We start from the raw sequence: 16,346 nt of genomic DNA on the forward strand, positions 1-16,346 counted from the left end.
TCTCCGCCTCCACCCTATCCAGCCCCCGCATTATCTTATAAGTCTCCATAAGATCCCCCCTCATCCTTCTAAACTCCAACGAGTACAAACCCAATCTCCTCAGCCTCTCCTCATAATCCAAACCCCTCATCTCCGGTATCAACCTGGTGAACCTTCTCTGCACTCCCTCCAATGCCAATATATCCTTCCTCATATAAGGGGACCAATACTGCACACAGTATTCCAGCTGCGGCCTCACCAATGCCCTGTACAGGTGCATCAAGACATCCCTGCTTTTATATTCTATCCCCCTCGCAATATAGGCCAACATCCCATTTGCCTTCTTGATCACCTGTTGTACCTGCAGACTGGGCTTTTGCGTCTCATGCACAAGGACCCCCAGGTCCCTTTGCACGGTAGCATGTTTTAATTTGTTTCCAGTGAGATAGTAATCCCATTTGTTATTATTTCCTCCAAAGTGTATAACCTCGCATTTCTCAACGTTATACTCCATTTGCCATATCCTCGCCCACTCACTCAGCCTGTCCAAATCTCTCTGCAGATCTTCTCCGTCCTCCACACGATTCACTTTTCCACTTATCTTTGTGTCGTCTGCAAACTTCGTTACCCTACACTCCGTCCCCTCCTCCAGATCATCTATATAAATGGTAAACAGTTGCGGCCCGAGTACCGATCCCTGCGGCACGCCACTAGTTACCTTCCTCCAACCGGAAAAACACCCATTTATTCCGACTCTTTGCTTCCTGTCGGATAGCCAGTCCCCAATCCACTTTAACACACTACCCCCAACTCCGTGTGCCCTAATCTTCTTCAGCAGCCTTTTATGGGGCACCTTATCAAACGCCTTTTGGAAATCCAAAAACACCGCATCCACCGGTTCTCCTCCATCAACCGCCCTCGTCACATCTTCATAAAAATCCAACATGTTCGTCAAGCACGACTTTCCCCTCATGAATCCATGCTGCGTCTGATTGATCGAACCATTTCTATCCAGATGCCCTGCTATCTCCTCTTTAATAATGGATTCCAGCATTTTCCCTACTACAGACGTTAAGCTGACCGGCCTATAGTTACCCGCCTTTTGTCTCCTTCCTTTTTTAAACAGCGGCGTAACATTAGCCGTTTTCCAATCAACCGGCACTACCCCAGAATGCAACGAGTTTTGATAAATAATCACTAACGCATCCACTATTACCTCTGACATTTCTTTCAATACCCTGGGGTGCATTCCATCCGGACCCGGGGACTTGTCCACCTTCAGTCCCATTAGTCTACCCAGCACTGCCTCTCTGGTAACATTAATCGTATTAAGTATTTCTCCTGCTGCCAACCCTCTATCGTTAATATTTGGCAAACTATTTGTGTCCTCCACCGTGAAGACCGACACAAAAAACTTATTTAAAGACTCAGCCATATCCTCATTTCCCACTATTAACTCCCCCCTCTCGTCCTCCAAGGGTCCAACATTCACTCTAGCCACTCTATTCCTTTTTATATATTTATAAAAACTTTTACTATCATTTTTTATATTAATTGCTAGCCTAGCTTCATAGTCTATCCTTCCTTTCTTTATCGCTTTCTTAGTCTCTCTTTGTTGTTTCTTAAATTTTTCCCAATCACTTGTTTCTCCACTATTTTTGGCCACTCTGTACGCAGCTGTTTTTATTTTAATACTCTCCTTTATTTCCTTCGTTATCCACGGCTGGTTCTCCCTTTTCTTACAATCCTTGTTTTTTGCTGGAATATACTTTTGCTGAGAACTGAAAAGGATCTCCTTAAAAATCCTCCACTGTTCCTCAGCTATCCTACCTGCCAGCCTGCTCTCCCAGTCTACCTTAGCCAATTCATCCCTCATCCTATCATATTTCCCTCTGTTCAAACAGAGGACACTGGTTTGAGACCAAACTTTCTCCTCTTCCATCTGAATCAGAAATTCGACCATATTGTGGTCACTAGACCCAAGAGGGTCCTTCACAATAAGATCCTTAATTCTACCTACCTCGTTACACAATACCAGATCCAAAATAGCTCGTTCCCTCGTCGGTTCCGTAACATGCTGTTCAAGGAAACTATCCCGACAGCATTCTAAGAACTCTTCCTCCATTCCACCCTTACCGACTTGAGTCTGCCAGTCAATGTGCATGTTGAAGTCCCCCATGATTATTGCCGTTCCGTTTTTACACGTATCCCTTATCTGCTTGTTTACAGCCCTCCCTACCTCAACATTATTATTTGGGGGCCTATATACCACACCTACTAGTGTCTTTCTCCCTCTACTATTCCTCATCTCTACCCATAATGATTCCACGTTTTGTTCCTCAGAGCCTATGTCATCCCTCAGTACTACCCTGATATTATCTCTTATTAATAGCGCGACCCCACCACCTTTTCCTTCCTGTCTATTCTTCCTAAACGCCTGATACCCCTGGATATTCATCTCCCAGTCCTGGTCACCTTTCAGCCACGTTTCTGTAATGGCCACTAGATCGTACCCACATGTGCTGATTTGCACCATCAACTCATTCACCTTGTTCCGAATGCTTCGTGCATTGTGAAAGCTGAAAATGTCCCGAGGGATTACGTTGTTCAGTTTCAGTTTGACAGCTGAAAATCAGTGCACATTTTACACCAGTCAGAAGTTGCTTCACTTTGTTCTGCTGCAGCGCACTCTCTGCTCACATAACGACTATCATTATAAATTGTTTTCACGTCAGATATTTGGATATGTTTGTGAGCAACGTAATACGTTTAAGCGCAAGTCTTTCTTTTATGTTGTTTTTGCTGCTCCAGAGCTGTATTGTTGCCTGACAGGAATGTGTAATACTTGTGGATAACAGTTGGCCCAAGTTACCATCCAATAGCAGAGAAGTGTTTAAAATAAAAATTAAAACAATTAAGATGAAAGCCAGAGTAGGGCACGTATTACCGATAAAGAACTATGAAAGGCAGGATTATCTTAACTGAAATTAGCAACGTTTGGCGAGGAGGGATGGTGCTGGTAAAATGACAGGGGACCACGTTGGGTAAACTATTTTGCCAGTGGTGACAATGGCAGCCAATTGAGGACCATTTTCTTGGGCCCTCTGCATTTTGCCAGTGGTGAAGAGTGGGGAGGCAGCTATCTGCATGGGGGCAGCCTCTCGATGTCTTCCCAGAAGGGGACGTTGCATCTGGAGACTCCAGCGGTCTCCAGCGTTGATAGTCATCACAGCAGCGCTAACTCTCCTGCAGGCAGGGCCTGCCTGTTGGCACTGACAGGGAACAAAATGTCTGGCTGCCCTCTTCAGGCGCCTCAAAATGGAGGCACCCACTTGGTCCCCTTGCAGCGGCTACCTCTCCCAGTAGCACTGCCACTTGGAGCGCAAGCCAGCCCCCCTTAACTGAATGGTGTGCACAGTTGCAGCCAGTTAAAAGGCCGCGGTTGGTAAGGTTGCCGCTGGAGCCTCACTTTCCATCCATGCGGTCTTGGGACCTGCGAGCAGGCCCTTTCCCAGAAAATCCCAGTTCTGTTTCCATCAATTTGGTTTGATATGTTCGGAGAGGGGAAAGTTGTGGGTGTAATCTCGGTGAAGTACATGGTCAAGAATACAGAAATGTTTCCACTAAAGTGAATAATTTCGGGAGAGGTGTAACAGTGAAACCCGAGTACAGTGCTCATTTACCCATCTTTTCCATCTTGGTTAAAGAAATAAATTGCGGAAAGGTTCATGGTTGAATTTTGCTTCACTAACCATGAATTTCTACAAAAACATGTAAGAAATTCATTAATGGTTATATAGCTGGCAACTTGCATTTTATTAATGCAAGGACAAAGCAAGAGATAAAAGAACAAGATAAGTGCAAAAACAAGGCCATTTAGGTTGTGTGACCAAGCTCATGGAGTAGTCCTCAGTTTTAGTTGGACGGGGATCCTGGATTCAGGATTCAATCCTGGACCGGGGAGCGGCGCGGGCTTGGAGGGCCGAAGGGCCTGTTCCTGTGCTGTATTGTTCTTGTTCTTTTGTTTGAAGTAGCTGTGAAAAGGTGTGGAACTGGGTGGTTTCAGAGTGTGAATTAACAGTTGAGATAACGAGACCTGGTCTAAAGTATCTTTGTTTATCGATGTTTTTATGATTCTTGCTCGTTAAACATTCAACTGAACTTTCACTTTGCACCAGAGGTAACTTGGAGGCATGTAGAAGAAAGAAGCATTATATATTTCACTCCTGAATCACAGTCACTCAGAAATAAATCTGCTGTGCCCACAGCAGAAGTAAAACCAAAAGGAAAGTGAAAACAAATTAAATGTACCTGTTTATTGGTTTGCAGGTTATTTATTCATTGCCGTTTGCTTATTGTTTATGGTTTAAGTTTTGAATAAAGGATGCCTCAACTAATGATCCAGAAACATGAGTTTAAATCTCACCACAAATGGGGGAAATTTAAATTTCAGTTAGCTTAATAAATCTGGGCGGCACGGTGGCCCAATGGTTAGCACTGCTGCCTCTCAGCGCCAGGGACCTGGGTTCAATTCTGGCCTTGGATGACTGTGTGGAGTCTGCACGTTCTCTCTGTCTGCGTGGGTTTCCTCCGGGTGCTCCCACAGTCCGAAAGACGTGCTGGTTAGGGTGCATTGGCCGTGCTAAATTCTCCCTCAGTGCACCCGAACAGGTGCTGGAGTGTGGCAACTCAGGGATTTTCACAGTAACTTCATTGCAGTGTTAATGTAAGCCTACTTGTGACTAATAAACTTTTAACTTTAAACCTGGAATAAAAACCCAATGCCGGTAACAGTGAGCACATAACTACCAGATTTTCGTTAAAAACTGATATGGTTCATCCGTTTGGGAAGGTAATCTGCCATTGTTTTGTGCATGAGACGCAAAAACCCAGTCTGCAGGTGCAACAGGTGATCAAGAAGGCAAATGGGATGTTGGCCTATATCGCAAGGGGGATAGAATATAAAAGCAGAGATGTCTTGATGCATCTGTACAGGGCATTGGTGAGGCCGCAGCTGGAATACTGTGTGCAGTATTGGTCCCCTTGTTTGCGGAAGGATATATTGGCCTTGGAGGGAGTGCAGAGAAGGTTCACCAGGTTGATACCAGAGATGAGGGGTGTTGATTATGAGGAGAGACTGAGCAGATTGGGTTTGTATTCGTTGGAATTTAGAAGGCTGAGGGGGGATCTTATAGAGACCTATAAGATAATGAAGGGGCTGGATAGGGTAGAGATGGAGAGATTCTTTCCACTTAGAAAGGAAGCTAGACCTAGAGGGCACAGCCTCAAAATAAAGGGGGGTCAGTTTAGGACAGAGTTGAGGAGGAACTTCTTCTCTCAGAGGGTGGTGAATCTCTGGAATTCTCTGCCCACTGAAGTGGTGGAGGCTACCTCGTTGAATATGTTTAAATCACTTCATGATCTTATTGAATGGTGGAGCAGGCTCGAGGGGCTGGATGGCCTACTCCTGCTCCTATTTCTTATGTTCTTATGTTCTTATTGTTACCCAGTCTGACCTGCATGTGACTGTAGGCCCACAGCAATGTGGTTGACTATTAACTGCCCTCTGGAATGGCCTAGCAGGCCATTATGTTTGCAAAGGTGGCGCAATGCCATCACTTTCTCGAGGGCACCCACATCCCATGAAAGAAATTTTTAAAATTCTAAACAGGGAAAGGCTTGCTTGGAATTCCACCCAATCTATTTATCTGATCACAGTTAATCCTTCAATCTGATGTCTCTCTTGCACAGAAGCGGTAGGTGAGGTAAACAGCTCGGAATTTCTCAGTTTTCTGTGGGAGTGTAGGAACCATTGGGAACTTTTGGATTTATACATCACTCTGATGTATAAATGGTGCAGTTTCTTGCTTCTGTAAGAATTATTTTTCATCAATCTACACCTTGAATCATCATCATCATCTTGTTCATTTAATTAAGTATTCTTTTGCCGAAAACTAAATTTATGCATCAGCATTAGGCAAGAGTTAGATGTCGCTGCTGCCTATATTTGCAAAATAGGCTCATTTAAGTAAACCTATACTAGCTGGAGAGGGTACGTGTTTGACCATCCTTGATCCTAATGGATAAATGTATTTTTACATTGGCGACCCATCTCTTTCCTCCTCAAAACATGTGTATTTTGTGATCTTTATTTCAAATAATTGTGCATCATAGAATTCCTACAGTGCAGAAGGAGGCCATTCGGCCCATCAAGTCTGCTCTGACCACAATCCCACCCAGGCCCTATCCTCAAAACCCCACCCTGCTAATCCTTCCAACATACACATCCTAGGACACTAAGGGGCAATTTAGCATGGCCAATCAACCTAACCTGCACATCTTTGGACTGTGGGAGGAAACCGGAGCGCCCGGAGGAAACCCACGCAGACACGGGGAGAACGTGCAAACTCCACACAGACAGTGACCCAAGCTGGGAATTGAACCTGGGTCCCTGGAGCTGAGGCAGCAGTGCTAATCACTGTGCCACCGTGCTGCCCACTCAGTAAAATAAAATCCAGGCGACATTAGAAGTTCTTGTGAACCTAAATGTCCTGTTTTATTTAAGCAGAACTGTAACGTGGAAGTTTTCAGTGAATTATGACTGTCTCTGATCGTGATTATGTAAATTCAACGACGTTTGGAATTTTTGTGACCTTTTGAAGATTTCTGTCTCAGTTTGAAGAACACAAACTTCCTTTGATTTTCTGATTTTCTTTTGCAATAGGCTGACTTCATAATAGCTTTCCTTTTTATCAATTTCTTCAAATGAAAGGAAGTCAAAAATAAATTTTTTACTCAACTACTGTGAATTGATACCATTTAAATGTGTTTCTTTGTTGGGAAAGAATAGACTGGTGAAATGCATACCACTTCTTGGAAAATAGATTGCAAACAATTCAGGAAGTCGCTGAATTGTGACATTTTTCTGATATATACACACTGAGATAAATGATTGAAGGAAAGGCACTTTTTGCTGATTTGTAGTTGATTTAAGTAGAAACCATCCAACTAACATTTCGGGGAGATTGCACGGTGCTGCCATGAACTGATTACAGGGAATGATCCCTTTGCCAGAGAGGTAGACCCAAAACCCAATCGTTATTGAGCCTGGGGCCCGATTTTAATCTGGAGCAGCAAGCTGCGCATGCTTAACTGTGTACCACCAAACAGCTGGTATTCAGGCAGCCAAGCAGGCCTCCAAATCAACACTCTAATACATTCTCACAACAGTGGTTGGAGTGGGCAATGGTGGGCGGTCACAATGCACAATGAGCTAGGGGAGCATCCTGCTCTTCGTAACTCCCCAGCAAGGCTTTTTGTACCTTGCCTTTCATTAGCTTCACTGGTGAATCCTGAATGGAAAGGTCTTCCAGCTGCTCGTCATGACTAATTCAAAATTACGCCCATTTACAAACCCCTAACAAAATAGAAAGGCCCAACGATTGTTTTAACTGACCTTTCGAGACATTTAAGAATGACTTTATTGGTGGCACCTACACCTCCGCAGGCTGTCTCACTGCTAAATTGGTATGTTTAACGCCTGTTTTACATTCTTAAAATGAGTGTAGAGCATACCAATCCTTACTGTATTAACCTGTTATTGGAGTTCACTTGACTATGTCTTTTGGACATCTTTCCTTGATGTTTTTAGCTGTTTTGCTAGCTGGAGCATTATGTTGGGGTGGCATCTTAGAATCATAGAATCCCTACAGTGCAAAGGATGCCAGTCAGCCCATTGATTCTGCACCAACCACAATCCCACTGAGGCCCTATTCTTGTAACCCCACATATTTACTCTGTTAATTCACCTGACGCTAAGGGGCAATTTAGCATGGCCAATCAACCTAACCTGCACATCTTTGGACTGTGGGAGGAAACCGGAGCACCCGGAGGAAACTCACGCAGACATGGGAAGAAGGTGCAAACAGTTGACCTCAGGCTGGAATTGAACCTGGGTCCCTGGCACTGTGAGGCAGCAGTGCTAACCACTGTGCCACTGTGCCGCCCTTGAGGTTGATCAAGAATTTAAAGCATTTGCACATAAAAGCAGATCTTCAACCAAAATGGTTTTGAATGAGTAATGTCTAGAGTCAAACCTATGGCACTTCACTTACCCGATAGGTCACCGTAGCTCAAACCGTATGGTTGTTGAGCTAGCTTGAAGTTGTTGGGATATCTTTGCCTGATTTCCTCTACTGCTTTCCCTGTCTAGAGGAAGCACATTTCCAGTCTATTCACCTTTGTGAGGGTTATGTGGAAATGTAGATAAATTGAAGGGCAGGGATTTTTTTTTGCAAAGTTTAAACAAAATTGGAAAAACTTCTTTTCATTTCCTTTATTCTTAGGGGGAAGAAATTTTCCTTGATATGTTTGAAGATGAATATCGAGGCATGATGGTAAGTGAGTTAGCTCCCAGTGCGGCATTTGAATGTCTTTAGCCTAAATTCTATAATATGTATTCCTACAGCTCAAGCATGGAAAATCATTTATGTGCTTTTATTAGCAAATTATGCACGCTTTACCTTGTGGGGTAGAGCAATGTTTTCTTAAGGATAAGCAAAAAACAAAGTATCACCCCAGAATTTCACAAGAATATGTATCCCTTGTAGATCCTCTTTTCTGCCTACGCGGATTCTTGGAAAAATCTATTCATAGTCCTAAATAGTGCAAGAAAAGCATCAATTAGGGACATTATTAGTGTGTCATAAATTGTATTGATGACGTACGTTGAGATTATTTATTACTACTCAATGTCAAACATATTTATCAATGATATGGAACATTTGATCAATAATATCATTAGTGTGTTTAACAAAGTTGTCATGGTTTTCAGATTAGGTTGGACAGCATTGGGAACATGAGAGCATTTAGTCCTTCACACCTGTTCTGCCATTTAATGAGGTCACGACTCGTTTGACCTAATTCCATGGACCTAATTGCTTTGACCTAACTCCATTAACAAAAATCTATCGATCTCGGATTTAAAATTAGCAATTGATCTAGTATCACTTGTCATTTGTGGAAGGGTGTTCCAAACTTCTACCACCTTTTGTACAGAAGTACTTAATTTCACCCTGAAAGGCCTACTTTAATTTTTAGACTGTGCTGTGTAGTGCGAGACATCCCAACCGGTGAAAGTAGTTTCTCCCTATTTCCCCTATCTGTTCCCCATAGTATCTTGAAAACTTCGTCAAATTACTCTTTTACCGTCTAAATTTCAGGGAATAAAAGCTTAGTTTGTGTAATCTCTTCCTTGTAGTTTAAATAGTGAAGCCCAGGTATCATTCTGGTAAACCTATGCTGTACTCCCTCGAAAGCCACTATGTCCTTCCAAGATGTGGTCCCCAGCTCTGCTCACAATCTGCCAGGTTTGGTCTAACCTGTGTTTTGTTAAGCTGAACCATAATTTCTATCCCCTTGGAGTAGTCCTTCAAATTCTGAGAAAGTCCTCTGTTTATTATCGGTACCGTACATTTCAGTCAATTGGAGATGATCTTTCTTGCCATTGAGATTAAATATATTGCACCAAATGTCAGTCAGCAGACATTACATTGCACAAATCCTTATTTGTGGTTATCTTGACACAGTTTTAAGTTTATTTTATTAGTGTCTCAAGTAGGCTTACATTAACACTGCAATGAAGTTACTGTGAAAATTCCCTAGTCATCACACTCCGGCGCCTGTTCGGGGTACACTGAGGGAGAATTTAGCACAGCCAATGCACCCTAACCAACACATCTTTCGGACTGTGGGAGGAAACCGGAGCACCCGGAGCAAACCCACGCAGACATTGGGGGGGGGGGGGGGCCAAGCCGGGAATCGAACCCAGGTCCCTCGTGCTGTGAGGCAGCAGTGCTAACCACCGTGCCTCCCATACATTTCTCAATACAGCTTTTTAGATGTAGCTGCGTTGCAGCAAACCCAAAGAAGCAACAGTTGTTTCAGACTTACAATATTGTCTTTTGTGCAGAGTTTCAATTTGCCCCTTAAAACAAAAGGTGAAACATTTCTGCCTGATGTATAAAGATCATGTCAGTCAGATTGTAAACAAAAATAGCATGGAAATAGCCCAATAAGACATAGACAAGAAATCAAAAATTGAAGATCAAAGAATGGAAAGTGGAAGGAGGTATAAGAGAAGGAAAAACAATTTGCCTGCTTAAATGTCGCAAAGGCACTTCAGAGGAATGAAACACAAAATGGACCTAAAGCCAAACAAGGAGAAATCCATTTCGATTTTGAAGTTCGGCTTTAGGCAAGCCTTAAAGGGTGGAGGAGGTGATGGAGGGCTTTTGGGATAGAATTTCAAATGTGAGGGGGCTTAGGTGGCTTAGGTGCGCAGAGGAGAACAGAATTGAAGGGTCAGAGTTTGTGAAGGTGTTGCAGTCCTGGAGGAGGGAATGGAGAAGGGAATGGATTAAGTCACGGAAAAGTTTTAAACACAAGGATGAGAATTTTAAATCTGTGGCACTGGGGAACCAGAAACCAGCGAAGGTTAGCAAGGATGGTTGATACCTGGAGACCATGATGTGGAGAGATACCGGTGTTGGACTGGGGTGGGCACAGTAAGAAGTCTTACAACACCAGGTTAAAGTCCAGCAGTTTTATTTGGAATCACGAGCTTTTGGAGTGCTGCTCCTTCATCAGGTGGGTGAGCAGCGCTCCGAGAGCTCGTGATTCCAAATAAACCTTTCGGACTTTAACCTGGTGGTGAGAGACTTCTTCCGATACCTGGAGGGGGCTTGATGTAAGATTCATTGTGAGCAGCAGAGTTTTAGATCAACTAAAGTTTGTGAATGAAGAGAGGTTGCCACAAGAATATTGAGATACTCAAGCCTGGAGGTGACAAATGTAGATGAACATTTCTGTAAGAAATGGGCTGAAGTGGGTAGAGATTAAAGTAGGCGGTCTTTGTGATGGAAAAGATATAAACAGGGAAAGAATGCTCGCGATAACTAAACTATGAAATTGTGATCCAAGACCAATCATCCAGATTTTTTTCATCATCATGCAACTTTTTAAAAAAAAACCCTATTGATTGATGTTAAATCCGGGAACTAACTTTGTGACAGGAGGCACATACCGGCCTCTTAACCACGGTCCTGTTCACCTTTCTTTATTTCAGCCAAATTAAAAGATATCTTATTTACCAGGTTGTTAATTGAATTTAAGCTGTTCACTCCCGATGTTAACCGATCTCCTCTTTATTCAGGTGCTGTACGCTTTTGATACCTTCTGTTTTTATTTCAGGTTTTCAGCATTTGAAAATTCCATTGCCCATGTACTTTATTAGTATTGGCAGGATTTTATAATGGACAGGCGCAACATTCCAGATCTTAACGCTTCTCGGAAATGAATGTTTTGTGCCAATGTTCCCAGATCACAATCGGGCCTTTCCAGTAAAGAGTTATTTTATAATTCTGCCTCCCTCCTGAATATTTTTCTTGTGTTTCTCATTTGTATACATGCAAAGTGGCAGCTTTCCAGATGAAACATGAGAAGAAACCATAAACGTATCTTGATCACTCTGTCATGCGTTAGCTTCTCTGAGTGACATTATGTTATTGCCATTGATCTCAATGTCTCCAGTACAGCAAAAAAACAAAATTAGCCAAGGTTCCTGCTCATGATCAACTATGCATTGCTGCTGGGAATGCGACAAGGAGATTGAGCCTGACTTTGAGAACACTTCTTGAACATCCATTTAAAAAGAAAATAGCCAATAGGGAACAGCTGCCATGTGTCATGACCTTCAGGAGTGGTGAAGTAGGCAAAGAAAAGTTGCTGGGTGGGAATGCAAACAATTGACCAAGAACGTGTAGAGAGGAAAAATTACTATAATGTTGTTAGCTCACTAAAATGTTGCCTTCTGGTTCTCTGGGAATTTCGTTTTTGTTACTCAGGCTCTTCAAAGTTTCTGCTCCCTACAAGAAGAACATAGAACAGTACAGCACAGAACAGGCCCTTCGGCCCACGATGTTGTGCTGGGCTTTATCTCAAACCAAGATCAAGCTATCCCACTCCCTATCACCCTGGTGTGCTCCATGTGCCTATCCAATAACCGCTTAAATGTTCCTAAAGAGTCTGACTCCACTATCACTGTAGGCAGTCCATTCCACACCCCAACCACTCTGAGTAAAGAACCTACCTCGGACATCCTTCCTATATCCCTCTCCATGATCCCTATAGTTATGCCCCCTTGTAATAGCTCCATCCACCCGAGAAAATAGTCTTTGAACGTTCACGCTATCCCCTTCATCATTTTATAAACCTCTATTAAGTCTCCCCTCAACCTCCTCCGCTCCAGAGAGAACAGCCCAAGCTCCCTCAAGCTTTCTTCATAAGATCTACCCTCCAAACCAGGCAGAAGAATAATCATTTAAAATAGCTGTAGAGATTCTTCAGTAACTGTTGGCAAATTAAAGAGTTTTTTAACTGCTGTTTGTATTTAATGGAAACTAGGTTGCATTTGGCCACCCTCAATCTGTTTCAAAGCAAATCCTGGAAATACTCAGCAGGTCTGGAAGCATCTGTGGAGAGAGAAGCAGAGTTGACATTTCAGGTCGATTGAGTTTCTGGTAACTTATGTTTGTTTTTCTTCAAGAGTAAACCCCTGAATGTAGAGTACCTGATGATGGATGCATCCATTCTGCTACCTCCGACTGGCACCCCTCTAACTGGTATAGATTTTGTGAAAAGGCTACCATGTGGCGATGTGGAGAGAACAAGACGGGTAAGTATCAGAATACAGTCAAAACTGCTAAATTGTAGAATCCCTACAGTGCAGAAGGAGGCCATTTGGCCCATTGAGTCTGCACTGACCACAATGCCACCTGGACCCTATTCCTGTCGCCCCACATATTTACCCTGCTAATCCCCTGACACTAAGGTCAATTTAGTATTTAAACCATTTAAACAAAACATAGAAGATGAGAGCAGGAGGAGGCCATTTGGCCCTTTGAGCCTGCTCCGCTATTCATCACGATCATGGCTAATCGTCCAACTCAATAGCCTAATCCTGCTTTCTCCCCATAACCTTTGATCCCGTTCGCCCCAACTGAGTTAATTTGTTTTATGTTGATGCACACGCTCACTTCAAAATAAGAATATAATTGTATGAAACGAGAAGTCTTTCGTTGTCTTTTTTGGTTCACATAAATCTCCTAAAGTTAAATTTTGCTTGAGGAGGTTTTAGAACATAGAACAGTACAGCACAGAACAGGCCCTTCGGCCCACGATGTTGGGCCGAGCTTTATCTGAAACCAAGATCAAGCTATCCCACTCCCTATCATCCTGGTGTGCTCCATGTGCCTATCCAATAACCGCTTAAATGTTCCTAAAGTGTCTGACTCCACTATCACTGCAGGCAGTCCATTCCACACCCCAACCACTCTCTGCGTAAAGAACCTACCTCTGATATCCTTCCTGTATCTCCCACCACGAACACTATAGTTATGCCCCCTTGCAATAGCTCCATCCACCCGAGGAAATAGTCTTTGAACGTTCACTCTATCTATCCCCTTCATCATTTTATAAACCTCGATTAAGTCTCCCCTCGGCCTCCTCCGCTCCAGAGAGAACAGCCCTAGCTCCCTCAACCTTTCCTCATAAGACCTACCCTCCAAACCAGGCAGCATCCTGGTAAATCTCCTCTGCACTCTTTCCAGCACTTTCCAGTTTTATATTTAGTCAGCTAATAAAAGATTTGCATTGTTCGCTACATGATGTACAGATGCAAAAAATAATCAAATAGTCAATCAAGTTGGCATGAGGAAGGACATGGACAACAGAATATGTGATGACCTCAAATTTATGGAGGGTAAAATGTGGGAAGCCAGTCAGAAGTTTTGGAATAGTCAAACCTAGGGGTAACAAAGGCCTGGACGAGCGTTTCAGCAGCAAATGAGTTGGGGAGTTGTGCAGTGTTACAGAGATGAAAATGTGTCTGTCATTGTGTGGACGCAGATATGTGGTCGGATGCTCATTCTGGGGTCAAATCCAGTTACAAAGTCTTGTTCAGCCTCAAGTCAGTTGCCAGGGAGAGGAATAGAGTTGGTAAATAAAATGAGAAGTTGTATATTTTAAAAAGAGTTGCAGCAAACCTTTGTGAAGAAGGAAGAACTTTGCATTTACTTGGCTCCTTTCACATTCTCAGTATTCCCCAAAGCATTTCACGGTTGATTAGTTACTTTTTGAAGCCTGGTCACTGTTGTAAAGTATGAAAATACATCAGCCAATGCGCACATTACTAGGTTACATGAACTGCAATTAAGCAATGATCTGAAAATCACCTTTTTTATGAGGTTGGTTGAAATTAGCCAGGACATGGAAAACACACTTGCTGCTCTTTGAATTGTGCAATGGGATCTTTTAAGTCCAAATAAGAGGACATAAAGACCTTGGCCGGGATTCTCGGGCCTTCCAGCAGTGCGGTTTTCCGCCAATGGAAGCTGGCACATTGTTTGTGAGCAGCGGGATTCTCTGCTCCCACTGCTGTCAATAGGAATTCCCATTGACGCCACCCCTTGTGGGCGGGAAACCTGCGGGCAGGGATGCTCTGCCAGCGGGACTGGAGAACCTCGCCGGCGGCGACTGGAGAATTTCGGCCCTTGTGGTTAACTTCCCTGGATCAGTGTGACATTTCTTGTTATTTGCAATAGCACTGCAACATAGCTATTATATTGCTAAACCTTTTTTAAAATGTTTTTTAGGCTATCAGGGTTTTCTTTATGCTCCGCTCTTTATCCCTACAACTACAAAGAGAGCCTGAGACTCAACTACCACTGACGAGAGATGAGGATCTGATTAAAACAGATGATGTATTAGATCTGAGTAAGTACTTAAATATATTGTTAGCGCTGCTTGCCTTGTTTCTCATGATAGCTACTAGAGGAACAGTGTTCTTTTTTTATTTTAAGCACATGGTTTACCTTTCTTTCTCATTTTTAGTCAAAGAAAACACCACACAGAATTTTTTTGAAAAAGGGGAAACATACCAGTTCATGCGTTGTGTGAAACTTCCCTTGCATTTTTATTTAATGGAAAAATATATATTTTGCGAAGTTGTTGTAGTTTTGTTACATGATACATACAGGAAAATACGTTGACCATTGACTCATTGAAGTTGTTGATGTTGAAAACCACAGTCAAGGAAATCTGGTGATGACTCTCAGAATCAGCTGATACAGTAACTTTTCACCACCTGAATGTTGTGTCTACTTTGGATCTGATGGCCCCTTGTACTTGTGGAAAGAACTGTTTTTATAGCATGGGTGTGCTGTGAGGAATTCTGTTTAAACTTCTTTTAAGTAATCCTTTTAGATCTCATTCCCAACCTGTAGATTGTGGGGTTAAGTTAATGAATGAAGCCAGTGTTGATCTATTTTGAAGACATGAGGAAGAAATGCAAAGAAAAATCTAAGGTTAACGTGCAGATTCAAAAAAAAAGAGTCTACATACTGCTTATGATAATCTGATGGATGAATTTTATGCTAAGCAGGATGGGCAGCGACAGTGCTGTGAGCAATTAAGTTGTTCCATTTTGATTACCAGTCTCAGCACGAAGCAGAACAGTTAGTGTGAGAGTCGGTTGTGCAGCTAACACAATCCTGCTCTGCCCAAGACCACAAGAAACTACAAAAGCTCGTGAACGTAGCCCAATCCATCACGCAAACCAGCCTCCCATCCATTGACTCTGTCTACACTTCCCGCTGCCTCGGCAAAGCAGCCAGCATAATTAAGGACCCCACGCACCCCGGACATTCTCTCTTCCACCTCCTTCCTTTGGGAAAAAGATACAAAAGTCTGAGGTCACGTACCAACCGACTCAAGAACAGCTTCTTCCCTGCTGTCATCAGACTTTTGAATTGACTTAACTTGCATGAAGTTGATCTTTCTCTACACTCTAGCTATGACTGTAACACTACTTTCTGCACTCTCTCATTTCCTTCTCTATGAACAGTATGCTTCGTCTGTACAGCACGCAAGAAATAATACTTTTCACTGTATACTAATACAAGTGACAATAATAAATCAAATCAATCCTGCCCCAGGAAAGTGGCCATCAAACTGTAGGAGTACCCCTGTGGTATCTGTGCCACATGTATTTATACATTATAATAAGTTTAGGCCACGATGGGTAAAATAAAAAAGTTGAGAGAGCACCCAGAACATTATAGACCTGTTGGTCCCAACACATGTTGTTGGGAAATTATTGGAATCCATATTTACAGATCAGAGAGAGCAAACTTGAATTTCTAATGGGCAAGTCATGTCAAACACACCTATTTGAACATCTTGGCAAAGTGACTTCAGTAGACAACAGATGTAGTTTATGTGGAATTCTGAAAGGCATTCAGTAAGGTTTC

The 16,346-nt window shown here is 42.8% G+C and overlaps 1 protein-coding gene across 5 annotated transcripts in view; it reads left to right on the plus strand.

Moving 5' to 3' along the window:
• clec16a (C-type lectin domain containing 16A) overlaps positions 1 to 16,346 on the plus strand; it is a 270,292-nt gene that overhangs the window by 149,267 nt on the left and 104,679 nt on the right. For all 5 annotated transcript variants that reach the window (XR_013500698.1, XR_013500697.1, XM_078240789.1 and 2 more), the window contains 3 exons: positions 8,325 to 8,375; positions 12,584 to 12,712; positions 14,691 to 14,811. Coding sequence is in view for 3 of the 5 variants with exons in the window: in XM_078240789.1 (XP_078096915.1) it covers positions 8,325 to 8,375; positions 12,584 to 12,712; positions 14,691 to 14,811 (301 nt within the window). In the remaining 2 variants the exon portion in view is untranslated. The remainder of the gene's footprint in view (positions 1 to 8,324; positions 8,376 to 12,583; positions 12,713 to 14,690; positions 14,812 to 16,346) is intronic.

Source organism: Mustelus asterias, chromosome 23 (genome assembly GCF_964213995.1).
Source record: "Mustelus asterias chromosome 23, sMusAst1.hap1.1, whole genome shotgun sequence".
In the NCBI taxonomy this organism is placed as follows: domain Eukaryota; kingdom Metazoa; phylum Chordata; class Chondrichthyes; order Carcharhiniformes; family Triakidae; genus Mustelus; species Mustelus asterias.